This window comes from Columba livia, chromosome 27, assembly GCF_036013475.1.
Source record: "Columba livia isolate bColLiv1 breed racing homer chromosome 27, bColLiv1.pat.W.v2, whole genome shotgun sequence".
Lineage (NCBI taxonomy): Eukaryota > Metazoa > Chordata > Aves > Columbiformes > Columbidae > Columba > Columba livia.
In genome coordinates, this window is record NC_088628.1 from 919,102 (window position 1) to 937,759 (window position 18,658).

Sequence of the window (18,658 nt, forward strand, 5' to 3'; positions counted from 1 at the left end):
GGAACAGCCAATCAGCGCCCGCAGCGCCCTGCGCTCGCTCTTTTGTGAATGGGAACCGGGGCCCCGCATGCGCATGCGCCGCTCGTTAACCCATTCACAGCCGGTGGCGGGTCCCCGTGTGTCCCCCCGGCGCCTCCTCCGCCGCTCCCCCCGGGGCTGGAGCGGCGCTCACCCCGCAGCGAGGCTTAGGAAGCCACAAAAGGGACGGGGGGCAGATTCGACGCTCGTAAAACCGGCCGCAGCTCCGGCCATGGCGTCACCCGGCCATAAAGAGCCATAAAAGCCGGAGTCAGGGTTCTGAGCTGGAATCAGCGGCTCATTTGTTAATTGCCTTTAAATCTGGGCTTGCTGACAAAGGGAGGTCACGGCCGGAACAAACCATCCCTGCTCAGCAAATGTTTTCCAGCACGGGGCAAAGCGGGAGCTGAGTTGGGCTGATGGGCCGCAGCAGAAAAAGGGAAAACCAGCAGGTTTTGGGAGGGCTAAAAAGAGCAAGTGCTGCCCGGGGCTGTCAGCAGCAGCCACCAGGGGCGTTTAAATGTTATGTGGGGGTCCCAGTGTGGACCCAAACCAAAAAATACAACTAACAACAAACCCTCTGAATTTTGGAAATTCTGAATTACCACATCTTGCTTGATCTTTGCATGTTTTGGTTTGTCCTGCGCTGCACCGGCTGCAATTGAAATTTGTTTGGTGAGGAAGTGGAGGAAGCAAACGCACTCAGACCAGTCTACAGGATCCTTTTGCTATTGATTTGGTGTAGTTGGGGGTTTCTTGATGGTTTAAGAATACAAAAAGATAGAACCTGATTTCTAATTAAAAGCCACTAAATGACAGCAGGAGCCAGCGCAGCTGGTGACAACTACAGCTGTCCCCAAGCAGCAGAACCCGGGTGCTCTGCCTGTTCGGGCACAAGACCTGCAGTGCGACCAGAGGAACAAACAAGGGTCTCTTCCAGATAACGCTTTGCTGAGTTGTCCCAAAACCTGGAAATCTGACACCAAATTCTTAGTGCAGTTAGGAAGGCCCTGGGACACTTGGTGGGGTGAAGGTCCAGGTACACGTGCGGACGGGGCGAAGGATAAAGAGCACTGAGACCTCGCTCTGCTCTTTGACCACAGGCAGGAGATAGTTCTCCATGTCAGTGCCGAAAAAAACCCAGCGAGAGAAGAGGTTAAACCTCGTGGAAACGCGTTCTGTGCCGTACCGGCTGCAGGGAGCAGCAGCACCGCGCGGACTAAGCAGAAATGTTTGTAAAAGGCGCATTCCCACGAGTTAGTCAGGTGCTCTGAGTTATTTTGGCAGAAGGAGGGCTGGTAACAGATGGGGAGCTGCAGCTAACGCAGCACTAATGTTTTCTGTTGCCTGGGCACTCACTGGAGCTTTCCAGAACCAGATAACGAACGTTTGCCCAGTTATCAGAGCGAAAGATCACTCAAGGCCACCTTTGAAGCATTCATCTCATTTATTGCGGGCGCCGCCTAGAAATATAACTGTGAAACTCATCTTGGCACAGGTTTAATTGCTACTCTATAAGGCAATTAATAAATTTGCTGCTTTTTTAAAAGAAAAAACGACCGTTTGGCTTCTGGTGGAGTCCGGGGGAAGAGCTCCACCCGGCGGCAACCGGCAAAGGCAGCGCCGGCGGCTCAGGGGCGCCGCTGGTTCTACGGGCAGGCTCAATTTCCAGTGTTTCTCCTTAATCAGTAAGGCGGCCCGGCGGAGCGCTCGGCGAGGCACCGCGCACGGCTGCTCCTTCCTTCCCCTCTCGCCTCGAAAGCGGCAGAACCGTCACAAACACAAGAAGCGCCTGCTGCTGTTTGTGCTCTGGGCTAAGACACCAAACGATCGGAGAAGCTCCCAGGGTACGAGTCCCCGGCGCAGGTGAGGCGCGGCGCTGAGCCCGCAGCTCCAGCTCACCGCATCCGTCCCTTAGAAGTTTTGTGCAACAGAACGGTGGCCGTTTCTCCGCAAAACTCTGACTTTGTGCTCTTTTAAGTGACAGTGAAGACTGCAGGGTTGTATTTGTCTCTTAAGACACAGGAAGGAAAGATTAAAGTGACTTTTTTCCCCATCTTAGGAGATTTCTTGATTTTCGCAGGATTCGCCTGAAAGATTTCTCTGATGAAGAGTGATAAAAATTATTCACTGCAATCAATCTTCTCCACAATAGACAGCTCAGCTACAGTTCCAGGATGCGTGGAATTACAATCATCAACACCCAAGAGAGTTAAATTCCCCCTGCCTCCATAAAGGCATTTTTACCATGCACAAACTGAGCTCCTGAAGCTCCGTGACAGTTTATGCAGATTCAGAATTTCCGCTTCTAGACGCCTGGTAGATACCAATCAGGGAAGATACGGTCCCCAGGAGACCCACCAACCAGGGAGGGAAGCGTCCGGCCCAGAGGACGCCCGGGGGCAGCCAGTGGATCGCGTTGGACAGATCCGCCGCGCTCGCCAGGATGCTCAGAACTTCAGCCTTCACCTGGGCTTTCGTTTCCTTCTGACTCAGAGGCGAAGACGTACTGTTGGAAGTGTAATATTAGTGACCCGTAGTGTAACGATAATTAGCAACAGCTCGCAAATGCCAACAGAAATATGTGGGTTAAATCAGCTGCATAGCCGAGGAAAGGAATCATACCCCTTGTGCTGCCTCAGCTTTCGTCGTAACTGGAACAAGATTCTCAGGGACCTAAAAAGAACAGTTATTTCTGTTGTAGCATCGAAGGGGAGGGTTTTCTCTACCGTTAACCACATCGGTGAGGCAGAGCGCCCTTCTGCAGCAAAGAGGAGCTGCTACGTTAACGTATAGTATCCGTTTCAAGAGGGTTCCTCCTTTTAGATTCGGGGGCGGCGGTTCACCCCGTCGTCCTTACCGCAGGATGCCCAGCAGCAGCGCCGCGGCCCAGAGCCCCGTGCTCAGCGCCCACCACTTCTGGGAGCCCACGCGGACGACGCCGGCGTCAGCCGCCCACGCCACGTGCTCGCAGGGGTAGTAGAGCTGGTTGGCCAGGTTGCTGAGCACCGACAGCCCCCGCACCAGCGGGTCCTCATCCTGCAGGCACGAAACAGCAGAGTTATTTATACTGGTAAGCGGCATTCTTTATTTTAACAGCACTGGGGATCATCCTCCGTCAGTGCTCCACGGACTCGATGTTCTTGCGTTGCTTAGATTCACATAATTATTACATATTTTTGTTACAATTTTGTGTTTTTATGACAAATTTTGACCTACATCTATACTGAGAAAGAACTGATGACATTAGCTGTGACAGACTAATTTCTTACTTACAATACCTCTATTAATTATTAGTTAAACATAAACGAAGCACTCTGCTTCTGAACAGTGTATCACTTCATCTTCTGTCTCCTTGTTGTCAAGCAGAAGGATCTAAAACTTGAAAAATATCCCCTCGTTTTGCGGGGGGTCAGAAAGCATTGATCGTGCCAATCGGTTAATGATGGGTGCATCTTTTATAACTTAATCACAGTGCACATTAATTCGGCGGCTTCTCCTCAGGGACACACACCTGCGGGTGGCCGGGGGGCTGCCGCTGTACCCGCGCTCACCTTGGGGCCCAGCCCGTAGCTGCAGCTGTAGCTGAGCATGGCGAAGTCATCGAAGAGGCGCAGGGCCGTGCGGCAGGCGCTCAGCTGGGCCGACACGGCCAGGAGGCTCCCGGGGAGCCCGGCCGGCGCGGCCTGCGGCCCGGCCAGCGCCCCGCCCGCCAGCTGGCAGCCGTAACACAGAGCGCGGACCTGCGGGGGCACAGCCCGGTGAGCGCCCGGCCGCACGGGCGGCGCCCCGCCGGGCCGCTCCCGCCACTCACCACCCGGTCGCGGCCCCGGTGGGACTCCAGAGCGGCGACCAGGCCGCCGAGCGCTCCCGCCGCCATGGCAACACGTTCCGGGGCGCGGCGCGGTGCACGCCGGGAAGGCGGCGGAACCGTCGCCATAGCGACGCGGCCCAGCGGCTGCCGCGCTCCAGCCCGCCCGGCGATGGCGGCGCAGGCCGTGGCCGCGGTCCCCGCGATCCCCGCGCCCCTCACGGGCGTTCCCTTCATGAAGGCGTCTCACTTCCAGCTGGGGGATGAGCGCCAGGCGCCGGCCGCTGCCCGCCGGTCGTTTTCTCACAGCCAGTTCCCCCCTCACTGGGGGGTCTTCAGGCCGCCCCCGGCCCCCTTGCCGTGCAGCGGGCAAGTGCTGGGCCCGCCCGGGGGTGACGGCGGGGAAACCCGCTCGGAAACCCGCCTGGCGTTCCCAGAGAAGCCCCTGCAGCCGGTGGCACCGTTTGTCCCCCCGGAGTCGTGTGTCCGCATGCACGCGGACCCCCGCATCCGCGTCCTCAGCTCAGAGACCAGGGACAGCTTCCCCTGTCCCCAGCCGCACCTGCCGCCGCCCCTGCCCGCCGCCCAGCTGCAGGACAGCATCCCTTGTGGGGACAGGGAGAAAATCAGGCTCCCCGCCTCCATCTACAGCACCTCGTACCCCGCGCACGCGGTGCAGCCGGCCGGACCGCGGCCATCGCGCTGGGGTGAGCGGGGTCAGGGGCTGTCTGTCCCCAGCACACCTTCCCCAAAGCCCCCAACAGAGCTTGCTGGGTCTCATTAGTTTGGAGAACAGGAGACCTCACTAATGGTTATAAATATATAAAGGGGGAGTGTCAGGAGGATGGAGCCAGGCTCTTCTGGTGACAACCAGTGACAGGACAAGGGGCAATGGGTTCAAACTGGAACACAGGAGGTTCCACTGAAAGAGGAGAAGCAACTTGTTGGGGGTGAGGGTGGCAGAGCCTGGCCCAGGCTGCCCAGGGAGTTGTGGAGTCTCCTTCTGTGCAGACATTCCAACCCGCCTGGACACCTTCCTGTGTAACCTCATCTGGGTGTTCCTGCTCCATGGGGGATTGCACTGGATGGGCTTTCCAGGGCCCTTCAACCCCCGACACTCTGGGATTCTGGGATTCCCCGAAGTCCCCAAAGCTCCACGCAGTCCTGGGCACCGGGGGGATTGGGTGGTTTGGCTCGTAGCAATTCAAGCTGTTCTAACTATTTGGATATTTTACTCCTTATCACTGAGCAAATCAATCTGAGGCTCATAAAAGAGGTCAATAGCACTTACTAGAGCTGCTCGCCAGCTGAGCTTTATCTGCACAGCTTTTCCAGCTGTTTTCAACACTCGCCGAGTCCTCCGGTGCTGCAGTTTCCCCACCAGAGCTGCGTCACTTCTGCTGCACCACATCCACGTCCTGCGGCGTTGTAGCTCACCCCATGTTAATTCCTTTTGCCCTTTCATTATATGAAATGGATTCAGCAGTACTAAACCACTAAAACAACAGCTGTCTTGAGACTGCAGCTTCAAGATCATTAATATTTCCTTACCAGGGCAAACAGAGCGTGTTTAGAAGTATTAATAACGCCGTTCGTTTTCCCTCCCGGCTGTCTGGCAGGGTGTGTTCCCACTATCAGAGGGGATGGACAGTCCTACTACAACACTTCTTACCAAGCACAGTTTAAAGGTGAATGGAGTCCACCTGCCAAGCCAAGTGGAAAGGTAACAGCACGTTTTTTTGGGGTGAGGGGAGAGACGCTGTTAAAAGGCAGCACGTTTGCATGTTGAATTCTGTCCTGAAAGGGGTGGGATCTGTACAAGTGAAAATCATATGGATAGGAAGACGGGAAACAGAGGGATTGTGCTTTAGTGGCTGTTCTGTGCCTCTCTTGGCTTCCCTTCAGCACATTTCTTCAATTAAATTTGGGGATCCCACAAGCAGTGGATTTACGAGCGAGCAGAAATACGCCTACAGTGCCCCGGACAAGAAGGGACACAGGTATGAGCAGGAGAGCCCGACAGGCGTCCCCTGGAACTGCTCTTTCTGGTGGACGTTGCTATTTGAGCACCTGATGTCTTGCAGGGTCTATGACAAGGAACGTGCTGTCTCCCAGATCCACCAGACGAGCGTGCGCCTGGGGGACGGCTGCAGCAGGTTCTCCACCTCCACATCAGAGCTCTTCCCGGCCCACGAGCCAGGTGGGACACAGCGACAACGTGTACGGACCAGGGCTGAGGTTTAGAACCAGCCCAACAGGAGGCTTCATCACTTGGTTTTAGCGATATAGTTGTAGAAAAGGTTATAATGTGTTCATATAATAGGTATATCATTTTAGATTTTTAAGGATTTATAGTTTCTATGTACTCAGCGTCAGCGTCATCGCTGTGAGGCTCGGTGTCACCCTCACTCCGCTTCCCTGGCTGGTTAAATACCGTTATTCCTTCCTGCGCTTTACTGCATGAGCAGAAGCTGCTCTGGCTGTAAATTGTTGAGAAACCAGAATGCTCTGACATCCTTCCCTCTCACTTTGGCCAGAGCCTGTGACTACTGTCCGTCCGAACAAAAACGCCTCCTCCATCCCCAGAGGCGATGAAGACCCCGAGCGAAATCGAGCATTGACAGCAACTACTACTACACGGCTCTCCTACCCAGAGGTCTGTTCCCAGCTTTCCGAGCGGGTGTTTCTCTGCTGGAGACTCTCTTTTTTGACAGACATTATTCTGGCACCTAAAGCTGACGCTGTTGTCCCTTCTCCCCTTCCCGCTCGGGGCTGTGCAGGGTGTAACATGCAATAAGGTGCCTTCCCCAGCCTGTTTCTATTAACGCAGCTCTAGTGTTCCCCAGACTGACAGGTGGAGCTTCTCCCCAAAGCCCGACTTGCTGCTGCAGAAGCACCGAAGCAGCGTCTGCTTGGGAGACGAGCGTTCGGGCTCCCGTTTCTTCAACACAACACACCAGGCAGACTACCAGCCGCCCCGCCAGGGCCAGAGGGTGATGGCAGATGGCAAGAGCCACCGCGAGAGCCACATCCCCTTCGACTACCACAGTAAGGCCGCGTTGCTCCGGCTGTCGTGGTGCTGGATGGAGTTTGCTGAGGTTCTCCTGGCCCTGTGCGAGGGGCAACAGCACCTGGTGCTCTGGGAAAGGAGGCGGGTTGGAGATGGTTTGGTTTTTAGAAGTTGTTTTGCATTTATGTTTGGGATCAAAAGCTGTGCTTACGCAACCTCAGGAAGGGATGTGCTTAGAGCTGGTCGTGGAGGACATGAAGAAAATCCTCCACTGACGTTGCCTCCTGTTTCTGGTGGCCAGTGCTCTGCAACTAAGAGGTCCCTTCATGCCATGTATCTGGTTTTAAACCATTTATTTTACTAAATCTGAAACAGATCATAGCTGAATTGATCTTCTCCTTGGCCCCAAACTTCTGGAGCAGCCCTATAACTACCAAACAGAGTGATATTCCTTTAACTGCCATGTGAATCTCTTCATTTACCTCCTCACCTTGAGAATTGTCTTCTGTCTGCGCAAAGGTTTTCAGCCAAGCATGACGGCAAAGCCCATCTTTTCCTCTCGTTAATGGAAATGCATGCAGATCTGGGACTGCTAGTCAAACTGCAAAGCTTTTCTCATGTTGCCTCTTAATTTACTGGCTTGAATTTAATTTCTCTTCCAATTCCATCTGTCAGCAGATGGGAGTTGTGTCACAACCACGCAGGCCATGCTGGTCCCACACAGACAGCAGAAACAACGGCTCTCTGAAGACACGCTACAGCAGGTACAGCCTTGATAGGCTGAGATTTACCACAGGGTGGCTTAGGCAAGCGGGATTATACCAAGCAAAGCTGTAGCCTCCCCATTAACCACCGGCTTTGGTGTGTACTCTTGAGCCACCCGAGCATCAAATCCCGGCTGCCTCCCTTCTCATGTAAACGCTCGGGAGGAGCAGAGTTTGAGCTGAGAAGAATCTTTGAAGGGAGAGGAAGGACAGGCAGACAAACTCCTGAGCCAAGGAACGCCGGGGGGAGGGCGAAGGGGATTCTGGTTCCCCAGATGTAGAAGCCGCCAGGTGCCACGTTACCTCCTGCCTCTTCCCAGCCCTGTCCTCACATGCTGAAAGCTTTTCTCCCTCCTCAGATGAAATCCTCGCCCCTGGCGCTACCCTGGAAGGCGCCGGGTCTCTTCAGGACCGAGCAGCGAGATGCGTTCACACCCAAGTCCGGAGGCCCGGCAGAAACCCCAAATGCAAACTGCCAAGTGAGCTCCGTCCCCCTGGGGACCCTGAAGAAATACCGTCCCACGAGGAGGGTGCACTTCGCGCCGTGACGTTCTCCCCCCTTCAGCGAGCGCCCAGAACTCGCTGCGCTGCGGCTGCCTCCACATCGCGTTACCCGTTAGCGGTCCCGCTGTCCTGCTCTGGCCCGGCTGGGTGTGATTACGGGGAACTTTTATTTCTCAGATTGAAAGAGGACAGAAGAAGGTGTTGTGACAACAAGAATAAACACTGGAAGATTAACCAAAAGACGCGGGTGACACATTTCTTTGGATTGCGAGACCCAGCGAGTGCCTGGAGGCAGGAGGAAGCGGCTGGGGTGGGGGAAACTCTGAGAAAGGGCAAAGAGAGCAGAAGCAAAGCGAGAGGCACCGCCAGGGGTGCGTGTGGGCTGGAATATTCCCTTGTTGTCTATTTGGATTTTGGTGTCAAGGCCTTGAAACCAAAGGTCAGTGAACAGCAGGGCAGAGAGGCAGCTCTCCCCAGCTTGGGATGTTTTCCTGGAGGTGTATTTCTGTTGAGTCGATAACTCACCCTGAATGCTGAGCTTGCACTAACTCTGCTTGGGACGTGGGTGTTTTAAAGAGGGAGCAGCACGGGCTGCTCAGCCCCCGTGGTTATCCACATTCTTTTGCATCTGGATTTTGATGCGACTTCAGACACACAAAGTACAATTGGCTTTTGGGGTGAGGGTCTTGGCTTTCTAACCTCCTCTCCAGCAGCACCCCAGGAACATTTGAACCAACCAGGGGGGCCAAGCAGCTCTTCTTTGATTCCCGCAGCGATGTGAATCCTGCCGGCACGCTGCGGGTGCGTGACACCCCTCCCTGCCGACGGAGCCGCCAGCACGTTCCCGTCACACGTCAACAGCGTCTGTGACTTGGAGATAAGTTGAAGTCACGTTATTTCTCGACGGGTTTAAAAACACGTCACTCGTCTCCCTGGCCCCATCCTCAGCACAACAATGTGAGGTCAATGCTAAAGCACCGCTGCAAAACAGGGTCTCAGTCCAACCATGTCGATGATTAGGCCTGTGGGGTTGGGCCAGTTTGGGGCAGGGATAAATTAGGGGATCTCAGTGTAGCCTTTGCTCTTCCCTCCCCTCCCTGGAGGGCTGCAGAGCTGCTTGTCCCGCTCACCCCAGCCCAGGCGGGGCTGCAGGCACAGGGACAGCAGCGATGCAGCCCCTGGGCCGCGTGCGGAGCTTGTCGGTGGAGCTGGACACCGACAGAGCGTGGGGCGCGTACGGCAGCGGGGAGCTGCTGCGCGGCCGCGTGCGGCTGGAGCTGCGCGGCACGCTGCGGCTGCGGGCGCTGGAGGTGCACGCTCGCGGCCGCGCCACCGCGCACTGGCTGGAGAGCCACAGCGTGGGGCTCAACACCGTCTACCGGGACTACACCGCCTACCAGACCTTCCTGCACCGCCGCTGCCAGCTCATCCCCGGTAAGGCTGCGGCACGGGGGTGCTTCTCTGCTCCAGGACCCCCTGGGCTGCTGGAATCCCCTCTGGGTGACCCTCTGCCCTGGTGGGTGCTTGTCCACCCAAGCAGGGTTGTCCCTCTTGGACACCTTCTCCTCTTCTGCTGGTTTCTAGGAGGTTGCTTGCAAATTCGAGGCCAGTAGAGCACAAAAGAGTTGTGGCTTTTGTTCTGTTTGCACGGGGAAGCGCAAATAGAAGCATCTGTTCGCAAGTGTGGAAAGAGCACTTAGTAGGTCAGTAAATATTGGTTTTTGGTTTCCTGGTGCTGGGACCGCGTGCCCCGCTGGCGTGCTGCTTAGATCCACTGCGAGAGGACAAGGCACTTGAGTTCTTTGTGTGGCTGGGATGAAATGATCCAGAGCTGAGGGATATGGGACATCTCAGCTGCCCATCCTCTCATTAACTCCGTTTGGTCTCATGAAAGCGTGTCTTTTATCCCCCTTTCCAGTGATTACAGTCATGGCTCTGTGGCTTTTCTTTTCCTGGTGACCTTGTTCTCGCCTGTGACACAGTGCTCAGCCCCGACGGTGGCCCGAGGACTTCACTGATGCTGAGGACATTTCATAGTGTCAGTGACGGAGAACCCTCCTGATATGAGCCACCTGAAAACGTGCTGTCATCCCAAAGTCCCTGCGACTGCTCCCTTCTTGTTGCTTCTTGATGAGACGAACGGTGCCTGCGTGGGGTTTAAAAACGGCAGGGTTTGTCATGGTAACGAGGCAGCGCAGAGGAGGGAAGCCAGGCGAGATAACAGCTCTGCCTTCTGCTCTCCCCGCAGCCGGGCCCGGGGCTTTATCTGCGGTTTCCTGGCAGGGCGGTGAGCGCTGGCACTGGGGTGCTGCCCCGCCAGACAAGAAAAAGGGTGAAAGAATGATGTGTGGCATATTTAAACACATATTGTGTAACCACATTAAACGGGGGGCAGGAAGAGAGGGAAGGATGGAGGTTTAATGAGCAGAGGCAGGGGAGACCCTGGATTGTTCAGCACAAGGTGATGCAAGAGAGCCTGAGGGAACAGAAGCACTTTTAGTGCCACGATTCCTTCTGTCGCAAGGTCTCGCAGCACGGCCGGGTGTCCGACCCTGGGGAGAGGCCAACACCTAGAAACCATTTTATTTGAATGGATAGTTACAGCACGTGGGCTACGAGCACATCGGGGCTCTTGTCCCACCATGGGTCGGCCCTTGATCGGCTCCATAATCCCCATACACAGGCAACACTCACAGGCCTGGCAGGGATGGAATTATTCCTCAAGCTGGGAGCGCGCGCCTGTGCGAGGCTGCGTGTTGTCCCGCCTTGTCCCCACGCCGGCTCAGTGCAGAGCTGCTGACTCTCCTTGTCACCTGCTGTGTCCCCCTCTTTTTGGTTTTCCAGGGACACTCATGTGGCTGCAGGGTCAGTGGGGAGAAGCCACCAGGTCCCAGCAAGCGCGGCAGGGAAGGAGAAGGGCTGGGCTGGATGTTCAGCTCCTGTTAGGACCGGCTTAAGCCTGGCCAGACTCTAGGTGGGGCTGAAGAGTTGGAGATCTTTCCTGCACTGAGCCTGGCCTGGGTTTTAGCTGGGTCTGGGCGTCCAGGAGTGTTCTTGAATGAAAAAGCCTTGGCTGTGGTCCCACAGCTGCCGTGTCTGGAGGAGGGACCCCCGCCCGGCGTTGGGGTCCCAAAAGAGGTCACAGAGGGGCTTTCCACCCGCACGGAGGCAGCGAGGGGTGGCTGGGGACACCCAAGATACGGGAGGAAGGTTTGCACAGATCCTCATCCGTGGGCGACGGCTGAGTCACGGGCCGTGTGCTGACAGGCGGGAGCGGGAGGAAGATGCCAAGCTCGGGATGGAGCTGCCTCAGCCCAGCCAAGCCTCCAGCCCCTCTCGAGACCCCCACCACCTCTAATGTCACGTGCACCGCGGTGGGGACACCGGGCGCCTTCCTGGCGCTGCTGTCACCCGTTCACTGTGACATGCCTCCCTTCCTTCTTTCCCTTCTTGTTGTCAGGCTCCCTTTGCAGGATTTGCGATGATTCATATTTGCTTGTGGCTGCAAATAGTCGTGCACAGAAAATAAACCACGGTTCCCTTCCCTTGGGGAAGGAGGCAGACAATTCCAGTTAGCCCTTGGAGACGCCGAAAGCTCCTCAAGGCTCCAACCCAGCTCATTTTCGGTGGCCCAGATCAACCCAGCTCAGCACAGCAGGTCCTGCCCAGCACGGCTGGGAGCGACTCGCAAAAATCCTCAGAAATTTTGGCTGAATAACATTTTTAATGCCTGTTTTGTCTTATCCCCAGCCCGCGCCTGGGCTGCTGAGCTCTGGTGCTCTGCAAACGCGACAATCGTGATTGAACTGGGAGTTTCCAAAGCCATATTAACTCTTTCAGAGGGGGCCTAGACCCCTTTCTCCTCCCTTTTATGACATCTCAGGGTGCTGCTAACACCAATGTCCACACTGAGAATCACCACTTCCCGGTGTTTATGCTTTTAACCCGGCTGACGCTGCTGCCGGAGCGAGTCCCCGTGCCATGGCGGTGCAATGGGTCGCTGGGTTTCAGAGCAGCACCACACAAACCCCAGTACGAGCTGGTGGAAAACCAGTGCTCGCCTGGTTAACGAGGCAGAGGGAAGATGTGTCGCTCGCTCCACAATTGCACAAGCTGAATAGGAGCCAGTTCTTGGTTTCTTAGAAATAAGTGAAGCCGTGTCCCAGACCGCTTTCCCTTCGTCACCACTTGGCCCGGCCGCGCTGTGCGAGGAGCCCAGATCCAGCCACGGCTCCTTCTGACCCCGGGAACGCGTCTTGGGACGGGAAGGATGCGGATCCGTGTGCGCCACAGCCCTCGCCCTCGCCCACGGGGGCTGGAACAAAAGGGGCTGCGGCTCCGGGGGAGAGACCCCGAGATTTCACCCTGGGAACGTGGATTTTGGCCGGTGCCACAATCCCAAGGATGGGACGGGAGCTGGCAGGAGGGTTTTGGGGGGCGCTGAGCAACACACAGCGGGTTCTCCATGTCAGCGCTCGCCTCTGTCACCCGTGTGCTCCGCGACACGTCCCCGTGGGCACCCGCGCTCCGGGGCGCCTGGGGACCCACGCGGGGCGGGGACCCACGCGGGGTTGGGACACGCACCCCCACACACCCCCCGGGCAGCCCCGCAGAGGCGGGGATCGGCCCGCACATGCTCCCTGCCTTGTTTTGCAGCTCCCGCTGAGGCCGCGCCGCCCCGTCCCGTCCCGTCCCGCCCCCCCGGGGCCGCCCCCGGGCGCGCCGGCCACTTAAAGCGGGGGCGGGCGGCGGCGGCTCCGTGCGCGTTCCCACCATGATCTTCGATCGCGTTAAACGCTTCTTGCTGATGCTGGAGGGTGCGGAGAGGGACGGACCGGTGGCTTTCAGCCCCGGGCAGGCGGTGACGGGCCGAGTGGTGCTGGAACTGGCGGCCCCGGCGCGACTCGGCGCCCTGAGCCTGCGGGCGATGGGCGCTGCCTGCGTGCACTGGACCGAGTCCCGCAGCGCCGGCTCCAGCACCGCCTACACCCAGAGCTACAGCGACCAGGTGGAGTTTCTCAACCACCGAGACACGCTGCTGGCACCCCCAGGTACGGTAACCCCGCCGGGGGGCACCCCCGCGTAGGGCAACCCGCTCGGGGTGGCAGCCACGGGGGGCTCCGGTTGGCTCCGAGAGTGGGGATAGGGGTGCACTGGAGACCCCAGGAAGTGAAATAATGGTGTGTGGTGCTCCAGACACCCCAAACAGTTGAAATCTGGGTGCATGAGACAGCCTGGCTGAAATCTGGGTGTGTGGGACACCCCAACCAGCTGAAATCTGGGTGCTCAAGACACCCTGGTTGCTGGGTGCGTGATGCCCCAACTAGCTAAAATCTGGGTGCGTGGGACCCCAACCAGTTGAAATCTGGGTGCCAAGGACACCCCAACCAGCTGAAATGCGGGGGTGTGTGACACCCTGGTTGTTGGGTGCATGCCACCCCAACCAGCTGAAATCTGGGTGCGTGGGACACCCCAGTTGCTGGGTGTGTAGGACACTCCAACCAGCTGAAATCTGGGTATGTGGGACACCTCAACCAGCTGAAATCTGGGTGCGTGGGGTGCCTGAGGGTCTGGGCACTCTGGGGATGGGGTGCATAGGTTCCCTGCAGACACCCCAAATGCTGAGTGCACCCTGGGGTGCTCAGCCAGACCCTCTTCCTCTTTAGGTCACCCTGATTAGAGACCGGGCTCCCCTTTTGCTGTGGGTGCTCCTGGGCAGGGAAGCAGCATTAGAGAACTCCTGCAGAGGTTCAGGACTTTACTGTGAGCGGGGGGGTCAGACTGTGTGATCCCCAGATGTCCCCTCCAGCCCCAGCTGCTCTGTGCGGGGGTGCAGACCTGGGAGGCATGGGGGGCTCATCTGCTCCTGGCTTGGCCAGGTGTCTCTGGACTCTTGTTGCTGGGTGGCTGCAGGGTGACATGGAGCCCTCCCAGGGGCGCTTTTCGGCTCCCGGAGGGGTGTCACGGGGTCATGCATGCCCAGAGACACGTGGAGAGCACCCGTGGGACGTGCCCGGCTCTCATGTTGCAGCTCTGTTAGTGTTGCTGCAGCTTAACCCGCGCTCAAATATCCCTGTGCCGTCCCGCTGCTCGTTTGCTGTATATCCCCACCGCCGATTTGTTCTGCAGGAGGGAGATGATCATCTTAAATCTGTTCTGCCCACAGACAACGGCGAGGTCACTGTCCTGCAGGCGGGAAGGCACGAGTTCCCCTTCACCTTCCAGCTCCCTGAGTAAGTCGGTGCTTTTTTGTTGCCTTAACGCAAAGGGGAGGGCACAGGGCGCCTCAAAATTGATTCTTTCAGCAAAGCCCTTCTAAACCGCTCCTTGCTTCTGGCACAGGACCCTGGCCACCTCCTTCGAGGGCAAGCACGGCAGCGTGCGCTACTGGGTGAAGGCCAAACTGCGCAGGCCCTGGGCCACGGTGAGGAAGGTGAAGAAGGAGTTCACTGTGATCGAGCCCATCGACATCAACACGCCGGCGCTGCTGGTGAGCTCCCCGAATTTTCGCAAACTTGAATGCATTGCGACAGCATCTTGCATCACATACCTGAGAAGCTGCCGATGCTCCCTGGCATGTTCTCAGTGCCAGGGAGGTGCTTGCTTTGAGTTTCATCCTTTCTTAACTAAATGGCTTAAATATGTCCCTTTTTTTTCAGGCTCCCCAGGCAGGTGCTAAGGAGAAACTTGCTCGTGCCTGGTACTGCAATCGCGGCCAGGTTTCTGTCACCGCCAAGATTGACCGGAAAGGCTACACCCCAGGTGAGACGACGCGCTGGTGCCCTTGAACCTCTGCGGGCGCCGGGGTCGACACCAGTGGGAGGGGATGTGGGGTCACTGTGAGCCGAGCTCTTCATTTCTGGCATTAAATCCACTCTGAGAGCTCAAGTGTGCACAGCTGATGTGACTGGCCCCCTTGGGACATGCTCCTGGGGATTAAATCGTGTGCCCTGGGTGATATTATGCAGGAATTCCTTGAGGCAGGACCGGGCTCCATCTCCTCCTCCTCCAACACGTGTGTCTGTTTCGGTAGGTGAGGTCATCCCTATCTTTGCGGAGATCGACAACTGCACCAGCCGAGCGGTGGTGCCCAAGGCGGCCATCATCCAGACTCAGACCTTCATCGCGCGCGGCACCAAGAAGCAGAAGAAGTCGGTGGTGACCAGCATGGTCGGGGACACCATCGCGGCGGGGAAGCGGGAGGTGTGGCACGGGCGGGCGCTGAAGATCCCGCCGGTGGGTCCCTCCATCCTCCAGTGCCGCATCATCCAGGTGGAATATTCCCTGAAGGTGAGTGACTGCATGGGGAGCATCACTGGGGCTCAGCTCAGTGTCTCCCTTCCCACCTCAGCTCGTTCTGCTTGCTTTGGGCTGGTGCAGAGGTTTTTTGGGGCTGGCTTATGGGAGGTGTTGTGTTTTCCCTGTTGCTGCTCCTGCAGGAGCATTTCCCTCTCCGTTTGCATCCCGCTGTGAATTCCCTCCCGGCCAGCTCTGGGGTGATACCCACCCTTGCAGAGTGGGAAAACACCAACAGCTGAGCTTCCCTGCTTGTTTCCTGCCTCTGAAGGTTTGTGTGGATATTCCTGGGACGTCCAAGCTGCTCCTTGAGCTGCCGCTTGTCATCGGAACCATCCCGCTGCACCCGTTCGGGAGCCGCACGTCCAGCGTCAGCAGCCAGTACAGCGTCAACCTGGACTGGCTGAGCAGCATCCCGGAGCAGCCGGAGGGTGAGTGGCTGCCCGGGTGCTACAAAACCCCTGGGTCACCCCGCTCGGCTCAGGGCGCGTTCTCAACCCTCTCCCTCCAGCACCAGCTTTTGCTTTTTTACTGATTTTCTGGTTGTGGTGCTGCATGTCCTGTGTTCCCTCACTGGGAACTGGGGAGATTTGGGAATGAATGGATTTTTACCCTTTTAGCTTGTGTGTCTCCCATTAGTGGCGGGTGTTTCCTGTTCCCTAAAGCCTCTCTTCTCCCTTCAGCTCCCCCCGAATACTCGTCGGTGGTGTCCAGCTCGGATGCCGAGCAGAGCCTGGCTCCGCCGTGCCGCAGCGAGCTCAGCAGCATCCTGGAAGGTCCTTTCTTTGCCTACATCCAGGAGTTTCGCTTCCGACCACCTCCCCTGTATTCAGAGGTAAAAAACCCTCCAGAGCTGGGAGAGCTGGTGGAAAGGGCTGGGGTGCTCCCGCCGCCGGGGTTTTCAACTCTGAACTTGGCTTTGCAGGTTGATCCAAACCCCACCTCAGATCACATCCGTCCACGCTGCATGACCTGTTGAGATAAGCGCACGGGATGTGGTTGATGGCGTGGAGATCCCTTGGGATAGAAACTGGCACCCTGGCAGCGCTTCGGGCTGGAAACGGGGCCGTGGTGGCCGTGACGCCGGCTCCGCTCGCTGTCCCCAGCCGCTCCCGCGTGACTGCCCCGCGCACCGATGCCGAGCGCTGGGGTGGACTCGTGCGTGGCAGGAGAACACGTGGAGCAGCTCTGTGTGTGGATGGACAGGACGTGGAAGGTTAATAACCGCCCCAGGATTTTGGGGTTAAAACAGGGGAGGTTGAGCACGAGCCAGGAGCGCTCTCCCCTTGCCGCCTGTCGTGGGGAACAGGAGCTTGGAGGTTTTCTCAGGGTTTCTGGAGAACATTTTGCGCTCGCTCGGTGCGCGCACGTGGTGCCGCGGGTGCAGCTCTTCTGCAGCCGCTCACCGGGGTTGCTGATCCCTCAGACACTAAAGGGCCTTTTTCCTGGCCAGATGAAGCAGAGACTTTGTCCACTGCTGATAATCTTTGCCATGCGCCTGGTGCTGCCCGTGTGGGGAATGGTTCGAGCTGCTCTACCCAAACTGTAAAGGCTTCCAGGGGCTGTTACCAGAGCAGAGGACTCGAGGGACGAATTTACCATCTGTGGTGGCGTTTTGGTGCCGTTTACAAAGAACAGGAAAGCTGGTTCCTGGACATCAGCACCAAACCTGCCCAATGTTCTGGTTCCTCCCCTGCGATGGGGCTGAAACCATCCCAAGAACCGCGGTACTGCCACGGGGTGTTGGAGCCGCGGCTCTGGCATCGCCGTAGTGGCCAAGAAGATAAGAAGGAAGCCAGATCTGAGGCTGGTGGCAACCGCAGCTGCCGGCAGGAGGTTGGAGTTGAAACGAGTCCTTGGTGGCCAAGGTTCCTGCTCAGGATGGGCTCCCGTTGGGGCCTGAGCAGAGTGTGGGTGCTGAGGACCTTTGCATTCCCTTGCTGAGACAATCCCTCCCCGCTCGCCGGGATTGCTCAGGTGACTTTTCTATCTGTGAACACTTTTGTAGCGACCACTCTTGTCTCTGGTTGTTCTTTTTGTACGGAGAACTTTTGGTTGAAATAAATTCTTTAAACCCAGACGTTGTCTGGATGTTGTAATTTATTTGTTATTGTTCTCATTCTGCTGGACCTGCTGGCAGCTCTGCCAGTGCCGTGCGGCCCTTGGGGTGTCACAGCAGGTCCCTTCCCCTCGCTTCGTCCCCCTGGGGACACCCCGCTCCATCCCACGCCCCGTCCCGCTCTGCACTGGGATTGACTGGGAGGCTCAGCCGCACCGGGATGCTGCGATGCTCCGTGTCCCCGGCTCCACCACCCCGGGGGGGTTTGTCCTTTTTCCCGCGCAAACCTCGCAGGGCCATGAGCCATCGCTGCATCGCTCCTGGGGTATCTTTTCCACCCTCGTTTCCTGCATCAGGGCTGTTGGAGGACGAACCCGCTCCTCTCCGTCCCCGGATCCCAGCGTGGCTCTGGCTGCTCCCCAGAAGGGTCAGGAGGAGCAGGGAGGCTCCTTCACCTGCTCCTCAGGCTGGGATTTGGGGTTTTAAGGCGATTTCTCTGCCCCACGCCTGCTGAGCACAGCAGATTCCAGCACGTGCAAAGCCAGGCTTGAGTCAGGTTTACTTCTGTCTCCCACAGACTGTGCTCTTTAAAGATATTGCCACTGGCATGTGATAGTTTTTTCTCTTCCCCCCCTTTAATTTAATCGTTTCTGAGCCACTCGGCGCGGCGGCCGCCCCGGCACACGTGTTGCCGGTGGCCCAGCGCTTGGCCACAGCCCAGTGAGATCACTCATCCCCGTCCTCGCCCGCAAGAGCCTCCTGCTCCTGCAGCCTTTACTCAAACCGGCTCTCCACTCTGCGTCCCGCCCGTACCCAGGAATCTTCCTCGGAAGAGGATTAACCGGCCTCACAGCGGGTTTATTTGCATCCCCATTCGGGAAGATGCGTGCCTGGATTTGCTCGCCGTAGCCGCTGCTACGTGACTTTTCGGTGACATCAAAAGGCACAAAGATGCCTCCGAAGGAAACCCTGTGATCAGCCACCCCGCCGTGGCACAAGGAGCCGTTCTGTGCTGGCAAACGCCCAGCGGCGGCGACGGCCGGGGGCTGCTGGTCAGAGCCCGATCATCTGCCCCGACCGCACAAGGGGACGCTTATTCCCAGGGACGGAGGGGGGAAAAGGCCGCCGAGCCGCCCCCTCCATCCCAACAAGCCTTTCTGGGAAACCACGTCACGCCGGGCCGGTGACAGCCATGG

General features: G+C 57.6%; 3 protein-coding genes across 5 annotated transcripts; 2 read left to right on the top strand and 1 right to left on the bottom strand.

The window, feature by feature from the left end:
- Positions 1 to 1,446: 1,446 nt before the first annotated feature.
- Positions 1,447 to 3,929, bottom strand: PEX11G (peroxisomal biogenesis factor 11 gamma). Its single transcript, XM_065042566.1, has 5 exons — positions 3,833 to 3,929; positions 3,573 to 3,761; positions 2,879 to 3,057; positions 2,644 to 2,694; positions 1,447 to 2,527 (listed from the first exon to the last, which is right to left on the bottom strand). The coding sequence occupies exons 1-5, from the start codon at positions 3,896 to 3,898 to the stop codon at positions 2,302 to 2,304; spliced, it is 711 nt and encodes a 236-aa protein (XP_064898638.1). The 5' UTR covers positions 3,899 to 3,929; the 3' UTR covers positions 1,447 to 2,301.
- SAXO5 (stabilizer of axonemal microtubules 5) lies at positions 3,755 to 8,347 on the top strand. Of its 2 annotated transcripts, none has more exons than XM_021291673.2 (8): positions 3,755 to 4,536; positions 5,449 to 5,552; positions 5,735 to 5,829; positions 5,914 to 6,029; positions 6,367 to 6,485; positions 6,676 to 6,877; positions 7,515 to 7,603; positions 7,963 to 8,347. In XM_021291673.2, the coding sequence occupies exons 1-8, from the start codon at positions 3,897 to 3,899 to the stop codon at positions 8,149 to 8,151; spliced, it is 1,554 nt and encodes a 517-aa protein (XP_021147348.2). In that variant the 5' UTR covers positions 3,755 to 3,896; the 3' UTR covers positions 8,152 to 8,347. The 2 variants fall into 2 exon arrangements, with proteins under 2 accessions (XP_021147348.2, XP_021147349.2); XM_021291674.2 differs by having other exon boundaries at positions 7,518 to 7,603.
- A 694-nt stretch (positions 8,348 to 9,041) lies between these two features.
- ARRDC2 (arrestin domain containing 2) lies at positions 9,042 to 17,502 on the top strand. Of its 2 annotated transcripts, none has more exons than XM_021291671.2 (8): positions 9,042 to 9,541; positions 14,274 to 14,340; positions 14,450 to 14,597; positions 14,767 to 14,869; positions 15,141 to 15,397; positions 15,675 to 15,834; positions 16,087 to 16,238; positions 16,329 to 17,502. In XM_021291671.2, exons 1-8 carry the CDS (start codon positions 9,277 to 9,279, stop codon positions 16,380 to 16,382), a joined length of 1,206 nt encoding a protein of 401 aa, XP_021147346.2. In that variant the 5' UTR covers positions 9,042 to 9,276; the 3' UTR covers positions 16,383 to 17,502. The 2 variants fall into 2 exon arrangements, with proteins under 2 accessions (XP_021147346.2, XP_005505536.1); XM_005505479.3 differs by lacking the exon at positions 9,042 to 9,541 and adding an exon at positions 9,845 to 13,158.
- The last annotated feature ends 1,156 nt before the right edge of the window (positions 17,503 to 18,658 follow it).